The 12563-nt window shown below is 40.1% G+C and overlaps 1 protein-coding gene across 5 annotated transcripts in view; it reads left to right on the forward strand.

Annotated features, from left to right (window-relative positions):
• ITPR2 (inositol 1,4,5-trisphosphate receptor type 2) overlaps positions 1-12563 on the forward strand; it is a 639393-nt gene that overhangs the window by 215347 nt on the left and 411483 nt on the right. For all 5 annotated transcript variants that reach the window (XM_055395002.2, XM_055395004.2, XM_088837263.1 and 2 more), the window contains one exon: positions 474-624. In XM_055395002.2, the coding sequence (XP_055250977.1) occupies positions 474-624 (151 nt within the window). The remainder of the gene's footprint in view (positions 1-473; positions 625-12563) is intronic.

Raw genomic sequence — 12563 nt, forward strand, 5'->3', positions numbered from 1 at the left:
TATGTGAACCATTGCTTCCGCCAGCTTGACGGCTATTCTGTGTCTTCGGGAGTACGCGGAAGCGTTCGAATTCTCTCCTCCTTCCAGGCGCTGGAGAGCAGCGGGCGAGCTCGGGCGAGCCGGGCCGGCAGTCTCCCCAATATTTTTATAGATTATACTCCACTGAAAGTTATTACAAAATAATAATATTTCCCTGTGCTGTAAAGTATATCATTTTTGCTTATGTATTTTATACATAATGGCTTGTACCTCTCAGTTTCCTATACCCGTATTGCTCCTCCCACTGCCCACTGGTTATCACTAGTTTGTTCTCCATACTTAGGCGGGGTTCTTGAAAATCAGACCAGCTGAAAAAAAAAAAAGAATTAGACATAATTAGACATGTCTGCACAAACTTAGATGATAAAATTCAATGCTTATTTTTGTTTCTAATATTTTTCTTTTCTACCCTTTTTCTTGTTTTTCTAAATTAGGTGGTTCACTTGGCTCGGAATCTTATATACTTTGGATTTTATAGTTTCAGTGAATTGTTGAGGCTAACAAGGACTCTTCTGGCTATCTTAGATATTGTCCAGGCCCCCATGTCATCGTATTTTGAAAGATTAAGCAAATTTCAAGATGGAGGTAAGAACTTTGGAGAAAAGTTATAATCTTTTTGGCATTACTCTGAGGTGAGATAAAAAATAAATCTGTCGAGAGTGGTTGTGAACGTGTGCAAGTGGACCTTCATTCTGTGATAGGACTGAATGCCAAGAGGCTAGATTTGCTAACATGCTTCTCTTTTTAATGAAAAACTTTAAAAGATAAGTTCGTAAGAGCAAGGAATTCCACCATGCTATGGTCAGTTCACTAGTGAAAATATTATGTGTTAAAAAATTAACACTTGAGACTTCATTGATGGTCCAGAGGCTGAGATTCCATGCAGTGCAAGGGGCCCAGATTTGATCCCTGGTCAGGGAACTAGATCCTGTATGCTGCAACTAAGAGTCTGCATGCCACAGCTGGAGGAACCCCATACTTCAATGAAGACCAAAGATCTCGTGAGCTGCAACTAAGATCTGGTGCAGCCAAATTGAAAAAAAAATTAATATTTGAGATCATCCTGGTGTGTGTTACGTGCTAACTACCCTTCATAGCAGGGCAATAGAAAAATGCAGAGAATGGGTACATGCAGGGTCACACCAAAGAGGTAGTGGGTGCAAAGCCATTACAGAGGCAATACAGTACAGTGGGCAAGAGAGCATGTGCTTTTGAGTCAGAGTGCCCATGTTCCAATTCTGGCTTGACCACTTTTTATTAACTTAGGCAAGGTACTTCTCCTCTCTAAGAGTTTCTTTTCTATTGGAGATATGATGATAAGGTGAGTTTTCATTCTGATCCCAAAGAAAGGCAATGCCAAAGAATGCTCAAACTACCGTACAGTTGCACTCATCTCACATGCTAGTAAAGTAATGCTTAAAATTCTCTAAGTCAGGCTTCAGCAATACGTGCACCCTGAACTCCCAAATGTTCAAGCTGGTTTTAGAAAAGGCAGAGGAACCAGGATCAAATAGCCAACATCTGCCTGATTATCGAAAAAGCAAGAGAGTTCCAGAAAAACATCTATTTCTGCTTCATTGACTATGCCAAAGCCTTTGTGTGGATTACAATAAACTATGGAAAATTCTTAAAGAGATAGGAATACCAGACCACCTGAACTGCCTCTTGAGAAACCTGTATGCAGGTCAGGAAGCAACAGTTAGAACTGGATATGGAACAACAGACTGGTTCCAAATAGGAAAAGGAGTACATCAAGGTTGTATATTGTCACCCTGCTTATTTAATTCATATGCAGAGTAAATCATGAGAAACGCTGGGCTGGACGAAGCACAAGCTGGAATCAAGATTGTTGAGAGAAATATCTATAACCTCAGATATGCAAATGATAGCACCCTTACAACAGAAAGTGAAGAAGAACTAAAGAGCCTCTTGATGAAGGTGAAGAGGAGAGTGAAAAGGTTGTCTTAAAGCTCAACATTCAGAAAACTAAGATCATGGCATCTGGTCCCATCACTTCGTGGCAAATAGATGAGGAAACAGTGGAAGCAGTGGCTGACTTTATTTTTCTGGGCTCCAGAATCACTGCAGATGGTGATTGCAGCCATGAAATTAAAAGATGCTTACTCCTTGGAAGGAAAGTTGCTGCTGCTGCTGCTAAGTCACTTCAGTCGTGTCCGACTCTGTCTGACCCCATAGACGGAAGCCCACCAGGCTCCCCCTTCCCTGGGATTCTCCAGGCAAGAACACTGGAGTGGGCTGCCATTTCCTTCTCCAGTGTGTGAAAGTGAAAAGTGAAAGTGAAGTCGCTCAGTCGCGTCCGACCCCTAGCGACCCCACAGACCGCAGCCTACCAGGCTCCTCCATCCATGGGATTTTCTAGGCAAGAGTACTGGAGTGGCTTGCCATTGCCTTCTCCTGGAAGGAAAGATATGACCAACCTAAACGGCATATTGAAAAGCAGAGACATTACTTTGTTAACAAAGGTGCATCTAGTCAAGCCTATGGTTTTTCCAGTGGTCCTGTATGGATGTGAGAGTTGGAATATAAAGAAAGCTGAGCGCAGAATCGATGCTTTTGAACTGTGGTGTTGGAGAAGACTCTTGAGAGTCCCTTGGACTGCAAGGAGATTCAACCAGTCCATCCTAAAGGAAATCAGTCCTGAATATTCATTGGAAGGACTGATGCTGAAGCTGAAACTCCAGTAGTTTCACCATCTGATGCAAAGATCTGACTCATTTTTAAAGACCCTGATGATGGGAAAGATTGAGGGCAGGAGGAGAAGGGGATGACAGAGGATGAGATGGCTGGATGGCATCACCGACTCAATGGACATGGGTTTGGATGAACTGCGGGAGTTGGTGATGGACAGGGAGGTTGGTGTGCTGCGGTTCATGGGGTCACAAAGAGTTGGACACGACTGAGCGACTGAATTGAAATGAACTGAATGATAATATCTGCCTCACGGTTTTTTGGTGAGAATTAAGTGAATGTATAAAACATATTGAAAGCACTTTTAACAGTTCCTGCCTCATAATTCGATGAACTTTGTTTCAGATGGCGGTTGTCTTCAGGTTGGATGCCCTGAAAATACCCTATGGTATAGAATTGTTTGCAGAATATATATTGAAGAGTGCATTTGGGATATATTACCAGTAAGGAAGTGGGGAAGGTAGGATTGGCATTTAGGATATACACCTGTAAGGAAGTAGAGAAGCTGAGCCACAGTGTGGTTACAACTGAGGTCTTTGATGATTCTAGAGGGATCTCTGGAGCTGGGATGATCCTTCACAGTGGTCACAAATTAAGGCAGAGGACCTGGGCTTTGTATCCTCATATTAGCCAGCACTGATTGCTGGCTTCATCATAGAGAGGATGTGTAGCCTTCAGTAAAGCAGTTCCTTTCGGACGGTGGTCTCTTCTAGTGAGAAGCATGGGTACGAGAAGGCAGCAGCCGTGACTGGCTAGCAACTGAGAAAATAGATACCTCAGCTCTGAATAGGTGATGAGGGTGGAGTACGATGTATTCACTACAGTGTCCACTACAGGAGTAAACAGTGAAGCCAGAAATCTAACTTCAAATATAAAGAAGAAATACCTGACAAAGAATGATAAAGTAGATGAAGTAATTAATTGCGCTGCTTAAATCTCAGTTCCTTCTACACCTGCCAAAAATTTGTACATGTGAGTAAGAAGCAAACGAAACTTTATATACCCCTCATCTTCAGCAGAACTAGAATACAGTACGAAGTTATTGTCAGTAGAGAAATGACATCAGGTTTTAGTGGCACTGCCTCACTATTCCCACTGAGCGCTTATGTGGATAGTTAGGGGGTTCTGGAAAAACCGTGTGGAAGAGACTGTATGAAAATCATCCATAGAAGGAATCTCCTGGCGGTTCTGGTGGTTACAACTCTACACCTTTCACTGTGGTGGCGAGGGAAGGTGTCGATCCCTGGTCAGGGAACTAAGATCCTGAGAGCCGTGCAGTGTGCCACCCCCCACCCCCCAGAAAAAGGAAATCACCCTTAGAAAGAGAAGGTCTATCCTAAGGATGAAAAATACTGAAAGAGAATCCAGAATCCAGATAGATAAGAGCTCTGAATAAAGAGGAAGGCACTTGAATGGACAAGGGAGCGGTTGTGGAAAACTAGAGGTGAAAAGGTTAAAAGTACGACAGAGGCACCCTTTGGACTCTTGTTGGTGAAAGGAAAAGAAACAAGGTGGGGAAATCTGGAATACCACAAGATAAAATAAAATTGAAGAAAATAAAACTGTTTCTTCACAGCCTCCCAACAAAGGCCAACCTTTAAAGAAACTGCATTTCATGACTCGGACAGGAGAGGGTGCCCTTGAGCTAAAGATCATGTAAATCAGCCCATGTCACCTTGTCCATGAAATGCAGAGATGTGATCAATTGTCATCTGTATGATGGGACTATAAGATCAAAACAGAATGGAGAATCAAAACATTTCAGTTGATGGAAATTTCTCTCAACATCAGCCGTGAAAGAGAAGAGAATTCCAACATGATACTCTCAACTGAATTAAATACCTTCAAATATGAAAACATAAAACTATGATAAACACCTTGAACATAAATCTAAGAACTAAGGTTAGAAATGGACAAAAAAAAAGCCCAGTAAGAAATGAAATGAAAGTTGATTGGACTCAGAAAAGAGAAAGACATTATTATTAGAAATAACAGACTGAATTACACAATATCAAAGGGAGAATAGATTTGATTGAAAGTGTAGGAAGCACCATTGAAGAAAGCCAGGAGAACAGTAATGAGAATGTTTAGTGTGTTAAAAAAAACAAGTAAAAAAGTCAGTGAGAAAATTGTTGAAATTGAAGAAAGCAAAGAGGAGCTGTCGTATGAATAATTGGAAGTCCTTGTAAAAGAAAAATGAAATAATGGAACAGATCCGAGAGTTAAAATTACAATCCAAGAAAACATTCTGTAAGGAAAAGAAAACTTGAATTATGCATGGTGGGGTTGTACAGAATGGTAATCTCCAAGACTTACGACAGAATCAAGAAACTATTATATAAACTATTACATATAGTATATAGTGAGAGAAAGTGGTGGTGGGGGGCAAGGAAGCAGTATGAAAGCAAATGGAAAAATAAAAGAAAGTAGAGATGCTTCCTGCTGTGATGTTTTTGCAATATACAGTTTACACCAGACCATCCTTTAAAAACTTAAAAATTGACTTCGACTTTTGTTCTCAGTGTTTATAATCTGTTTTCAGAGTTTTATCCTAAAGAAAAGTATTTGAATCCCCTGAAAAATTGGTAGTATCTTGTATGTACTCTCCACTGTTTTATGCATGTCTGCCCTCTGAGAGACGTTTTTTTACTCTTACCAATATTTTATAACTCTCATATTTTCTCATGGGCTCCATTCACCTCTGGATACCTTAATCATTTTATCAACTATAGGAGAACCATTAATTAAATTGCTCAGTAAATTCTCACTGAATAATTATTACTGAGCAACTGTTGTCTACCAGACACATTGGGAAACATGATGAACAGGATGCAGTCCCTAGTCCTAGACAGAACAGACAATAAATAGGCATAATCCCACCCCTCTCCCTACAGGGGGAGATAGTCAGATCATGAGTGAATATACACTGCTGTATTGAGCAGTACTATGGACAAAAATCAGCTAGGACATTATGACGGAGGGAGGACAGGCAGTTACTTTTAGCTAAAACGGAGTTTTTAAAAATTGAAGTAGAGTTGATTAACAATGTTGTGTTCGTTTTATGTATACAGCAAAGTCATTTAGTTATCCATACAGACATACTGTTTTCTTTTCAGATTCTTTTCTCTCCCAGATTATTACAAAATATTGAGTGTAGTTCCCTGTGCTCTACAGGAGGTCCTTGTTGTCTATCTGCTTTATGTATGGTAGTGTGTATATGTTAATTCCAGACTCCTAATTTATTCCTCATCCTGTTCCCCTTTTGTAGACATGTTTGTTATGTTTGTGGGTCTATTTATGCTTTGTAGATAAGTTCATTTGTATCATTTTTTTTAGATTCCACAGATAAGTGAGATCATATGGTATTTGTCTTTCTCTGCCTCACGTATTTCACTTAGTATGATAATCTCTAGGTCCATCCATGTTGCTGCATATGGCATTATTTCATTCTCTTTTCTGGCTGTGTAATAATCCATTGTAAATATGTACCACATCTTCTTTATCCATCCATCTGTTGATGGACATTTAGGTTGTTTCCATGTCTTTGCTATTGTAAATAGTGCTGCTATGAAATTGGGGTGCAATTTATCTTTTCAAATTATAGTTTTCTCAGGATATATGCCCAGGAGTGGGATTGCAGGATCATATGGTAGCTCTGTTTTCAGTTTTTAAAGGAACTTCCATACTATTTTTCCATAGTGGCTGTACAGTTTACATTCCCATCAACAGGGTAGGGGTTCCCCTTTCTCCACATCCTCTCTGCTGCTGCTAAGTCACTTCAGTCGTGTCCAACTCTGTGCGACCCCATAGGCGGCAGCCCACCAGGCTCCCCCGTCCCTGGGATTCTGCAGGCAAGAACACTGGAGTGGGTTGCCATTTCCTTTTCCAATGCATGAAAGTGAAAGTGAAGTCGCTTAGTCATGTCCAACTCCTAGCGATCCCTTGGACTGCAGCCTACCAGGCTCCTCCGTCCATGCGGTTTTCCAGGCAAGAGTAGTATTTATTATTTGTAAACTTCTTGATGATGGCCATTCTGACCTGTGTGAGGTGATACCTCATTGTAGTTTTGATCTGCACTTCTAGCTAGTGTATTGAACCAGCTCAAGAAAGAGTGCCCTGAGGCAGAATGAACTTGATATATGTGCATATCAAGCAGGAAGGCCATTTTGGCTGAAGTGAAGTGAGGGAAGGGCCAAATAGGATAAGATGTTGAAAAAGCTCAGATTGTAGAGATTATTATATCCTCAAATTGTAATTGTGTTCTGAATTTGATGAGCAACTTTAGAGGGTTTTAAGAAGGGAACAATATGATTTGGTAACTTTGGCTGCTGAGTGGACAGTCGTGAACATCTGTGTGGACATAAATGTTGGAAAGATTATAGAAAGATGGCTATTTCAGAATTGAGTGATGGTGCTGGACTAGGATAGAAGTGGTGGAGGTGGAGAAATAGATGATATTAGAGTGGTACAGTCCTGACTGATAAGGACTTGTTGGGAATGGGGAAGAAAGAAGAGAGTCAAAAATTATTCCAGGGTTTTGAAAGCAGCTAGGTAAATGTGGTACTGTTTATTGAGATAAGAAAGACTAGCAGGCCAGTGGGAATGTAGGGACAATCAGGAATTCCTGTTTGCGTACCTCAGGTCTGAAATGACTATTGTGAATCTCCTGGAGATGTTATAGTTGGATATGTGAATGAACTTAGGGTGTAGTCATGGTAGGAAATGTGAACGTGAGGATCAGTGCACAAGAGACATTCAGAATATCAGACTGAATAGAATCACCTAAGGAGTGACTGTTGATTGGGAAGAAATGATGTCCAAAGATTGAATCATGGATGTGCCAACATTAAACAATGAGATAGCAGAGGAGCCAGCAAAAGAGACTGGGACGGAGTGCCAGCAAGTGAAGAGGAAGACCAGGAGAATACAATGTCTTAGAAGCCGAATAAAAAGTAATTTTGTTTGTTGGCTTATATAATGTACTTCCTAGATAGTGCCTGTTCATTGAGTACTTTATGTGCTGAGTGGTTTCATGGGATTACCTTTCATGTCATGTGACTTGGGCTTAACCTTGTGTTACTCCATTAATGAAACATGAAACACCATAATTCTGTTGTAGTATAAAAAAGTGATTCATGATAGTTTTTATCAGCCAATTATAGTTTTCTAAGAAACTTTTTGTAGTGTTGGTAAGAAATACCTATATGTGTTCTGCATGAACTGAGATTCAGAGGTCTTTCTTTTGAGACTGGTGTGGTGTGTAGAATGGTGTGTCTTCATTAGGGAAATACATTTTCTTAATTTGTGGTAAGGGTTTGTGCATTTTGCCTAGAATTTTGGAATCTGAAAGAATGTATTTATCCCCCTATTTAGTAGTAAGTATTCTAGAAATCTGTTATTCTAGTTCTTGGTGTATTAAAATTAATTTGAATTTAAGGATGACTATTTGATTCCTTCTCTTGATATTTGCAAATCAGAAGGTAAATTATTTCTTTTATGCATTCCTATTATTGGATACATAATGTAAGTTGTAGGAAAATATAGTTTGCTATTAAGCTTCTTTTGATAATAGTGACAATTTTACCTACTACACATAATACCTCTGAGAGAATTTGTTATGAGTAACTTTCTTCATTTCCCTTAACTTGAAAAGTCCTTCTCAAGGGATTGTTTTTGCTTTAGTAACATTGACTGTTTATTTAATATCATGTCTTACACACACAGGGAAGGACAGTGGTTTCCTAGTGTGTTGTGCTCAGTCACTTCAGTCGTGTATCACTCTTTGTGACCTCATGGACTGTAGCACATCAGCTTCCTCTGTCCGTGGAATTTAATGAGCAAGAATACTGGAGTGTGTTGCCATTTCCTCCTCTAGGGGATCTTCCTGACTCAGGGATCGAACCCGCATCTCCCAATTCTCCTTCACTGGCAGATGAGTTCTTTACCACTAGTGCCACCTAATTTAGATTTCTTTAGAGCTTATCTATATTTGTAAGACAAAAAAAGATACTATACTTTTGTCAATATTGCCTTGAGATACATTTGAAAAAGTGCATATGTGGCTTTCACTTACATACATAAAATAAGAAAGAATGTACCTCACAGGGATACATGGTTTGCTCATAAATGTTGCCAATATGCAAATACAATGGAATTGTGCCTGGAGCCCACAGTTTTGTAAAAGAAAAAATTTTTAAAGTACCAATATAGGAAAGCATATTCAGGGAGATTAATTAACTTGCCTAAGATTCATTAGTAAGTTAGCAGCATTACTAAGAATTAAAGTGCAAGAAATTAGTCTTCCTATCCTTTGCACCGCTACATTATTTATTAGTCCAGTGAGCTAATATTTTAGAAAAATTCTTATTGAGATTGGAATTGTGTTCCATAATTTTTTTAAAGTTAGCATTTCTGTAGGGGCTCAGTCTTATAGATATCCTTTAAGTTAAGTAAACAAAATAGAAGTTAAAGGTAATTTTTTAAATAAAAATAATAAAATCAGGACAAAGCAACATTGTGTGCTTCTACATGTGATGTCCTGAGAAGGACACAGCATTGCCTGTTTCAAATTTCTGATAAACATTCATCATTTCCATCTGATCATGAAGAAATATTAGATACAAATGGTGGGGTATTTTATAGAATAACTAGCTTGAATGTTTCAAAAATGGCAGTGTTACAAAAGATGAAGGTTGAAAAACTGTTTCAGAATAAAAGAGATTAAAGAAATATGACAACTAAATAGAATATGTGGTATTGCATCAAGAAAATTATTATCTACAGAAGACATTATTGACATAGTTGGTAAAATTTGAATATGGATTATATATTAGGTTGTAGTGTTGTATCAGATTTTCTCATTTTTCTAATTATACTGTACTGTGGTTATGTAAGAGAATGTAGTTGTTTTTTGCAAATAGCTGAGGAATTGAGAGTTAAAAAGGCTATGATGTCTGGAACTAACTCTCAGATAGTGCAGGAAAGATGTGTGTGTATGTTTGTGTGTGAGACAGAAGAGAAAAAGAGAGGATGCAAATGTGGCAGAATTTGTGAATCTGATAAATTTGATCAGAGGGTATTATGGGAGTTCTTTGTACTATTCTTGCAACTCTTTCCATAAATTTGAGAGTATTTCAAAACAGAAAAGTTAATGAGTTAGATAATTAGCCAAGTAGGAAATGATTTATTGTATGAAGATGACACTTCAAACTTAACAGCATTATCCTGCAACTTTTCTTGAAGCTGTGTTATTATAGCTGAATTCTGTTAGGCTATAAATTCCTTAAAAAGTCTTCTTAGACTCTATAAATTCTTACCAAAAGAAGCAAGAGAGAACATATTTCTGGAATTTCCAAAGGTGGAGACAGGATTGTCAGGCCTGGGAAAAATTCCTGTGGTACAGAGTGAGACTGAGGTTGATGCCAGAGAGGAAATCCCAGATTACGGGAAGTGCCTGGGAAAAAAAAGAGTTGTTATTCTAAAGGAAGAGTCAGGGAGCCACAGCAGTGTTACCCCATTACAGCACCCGGTGTAGCATCCTCTTGTCTCTTTTATATTAAAGTGATTTGGATTCTGTTTTCTTATTTGCAATGGAACTTTGCCAACCAAGGTCCGTCTAGTCAAGGCTATGGGTTTTCCCCTGGTCATGTATGGATGTGAGAGTTGGACTGTGAAGAAAGCTGATCACCAAAGAATTGATGCTTTTGAACTGTGGTGCTGGAGAAGACTCTTGAGAGTCCCTTGGACTGCAAGGAGATCCAACCAGTCCATTCTAAAGGAGATCAGTCCTGGATGTTCATTGGAAGGACTGATGCTAAAGCTGAAACTGCAATACTTTGGCCACCTCATGCGACGAGTTGACTCACTGGAAAAGACTCTGATGCTGGGAGGGATTGGGGCGGGAGGAGAAGGGGACGACAGAGAATGAGATGGCTGGATGGCATCACCGACTCGATGGACATGAGTTTGAGTGAACTCCGGGAGTTGGTGATGGACAGGGAGGTCTGGCGTGCTGTGATTCATGGGGTCGCAAAGAGTCGGACACGACTGAGCAACTGAACTGAACTGAACTGAATGAAACTTTATTTTTAATTGGAAATCATTTGCAAAGCACGGTTTTTTAAAAGTAGAAGGAAATTTTATAAGCACTGTCGCTAGACAAACCAGCTCTTTCAAGTAAGAGATAACATTTCTTTTCTCATAGTGTGTCTGGAAAATTCTGTGCAATAGATGTCTTTCTTTCTTTTTTTTTTTTTAATCCTTTTGACCTACTTACCACTTAGGAATTCTACTCCAGCGCAGTTAGGGTTATACATTCAAAGGCATGTATCTCGTCATTGTTTGGCGGGTCAGACCCAGGGGAGCGGAAGAAGAGGTGAAGGTTTCCGGTTCCGGAGTTCCAGTCCGTGCTGGCCTCAGTGGTGCCTGTCTTAAATAGGGTGTGCACACCGCACTCTTGTGTTTTTCTGGGAAATCCTGGCGGCTCAGATGCCAGTGATTAGTGTTTGAGGTGATGGGGTTGGCTGCCTGCGAAGTGGCAGTTACAGACGTTTTCCTCTTCTGGGTCCCTGGTTACAGTTCAGCCCTTCTTATTCCTGGGAGTTGCCTTGTCCCTTGAGCTGGTCGGGGGTCTGAATCTGGCTCCCAGACTGTTTCAATGCACCATCACAGTGGCTTTTAGTTGGCATGCGCAGCAGCTTCGCATTTTGGTGCCCTAGAGGTGGTTTATTCAGAAAAGTATGGAGGCATACTCAGATGGAGAGGAGGGGGCTGGCACTTCCCTGCCCTTTCCTGTGGTGAGGGAGAAGACTCTCATCTTCTATCAACTAGCAACCTTTCAGCCCTTATGTACTCACTTACGAAAAGAAAGAATTGTTTTCAAACAAATGTATTCACTCCCAGCAGGCTATGTTGTTCATTCAATTTGCTTTGCCTAATACCTATCATTTACTCTCAGTGATTTAAAATGTGCAGGCACCATTCGGTGTAATTGATCTTTTGGGTCGAAGGATTATGTCAAACAGTGCTCTTTGCCATGTCCAGAAGTTGAAAGCAAATCCTTAGACAGACTGATAAACTGGGTATTTTCAATCTGCTTGTGGTGTTGGAGAAGACTCTTGAGAGTCCCTTATACTGCAAGGAGATCCAACCAGTCCATTCTAAGGGAGATCAGTCCTGGATGTTCATTGGAGGGACTGATGCTAAAGCTGAAACTGCAATACTTTGGCCACCTCATGCGACGAGTTGACTCAATGGAAAAGACTCTGATGCTGGGAAAGTTTGGGGGCGGGAGGAGAAGGGGACGACCGAGAATGAGATGGCTGGATGGCATTACCGACTCTGTGGACATGAGTTTGAGTGTACTCCGGGAGTTGGTGATGGACAGGGAGGCCTGGTGTGCTGTGATTCATGGGGTCGCGGAGAGTCGGACATGACTGAGCGACTGAACTGAACTGAACTGAACTGTGAAAGTACAGTTCGTTTAAAAAATTATTCATCTCTCTTTCTGCTTGCTGAAGGATATACAATCCGAAGATTGGTACTGCCACAGGCATGCCTGCTTTTAGTGAACTTAGTTTTACTGAGCTTTACAGGTAGTGCATTTTTTTAAATACATCGAAGGTTTGTGGCAACCCTGAGTCCATCAAGTCTGCTGGAGCCATTTGCCCCACAGCAGTTGTCACTTTGAGTCTCTGTGTCACATTTTGATAATTCTCACAATACTTCAAACTTTTAAAATTATTAATATTTTTGTTGTGATGATCTGTGATCTTTGATGCTCTCTTGTAATTGTTTTGAGCCACTACTAGCTGTAC

Source organism: Moschus berezovskii, chromosome 6, assembly GCF_049115385.1.
Source record: "Moschus berezovskii isolate FMDL1 chromosome 6, NW_MosBer_1.0, whole genome shotgun sequence".
Classification (NCBI taxonomy): domain Eukaryota; kingdom Metazoa; phylum Chordata; class Mammalia; order Artiodactyla; family Moschidae; genus Moschus; species Moschus berezovskii.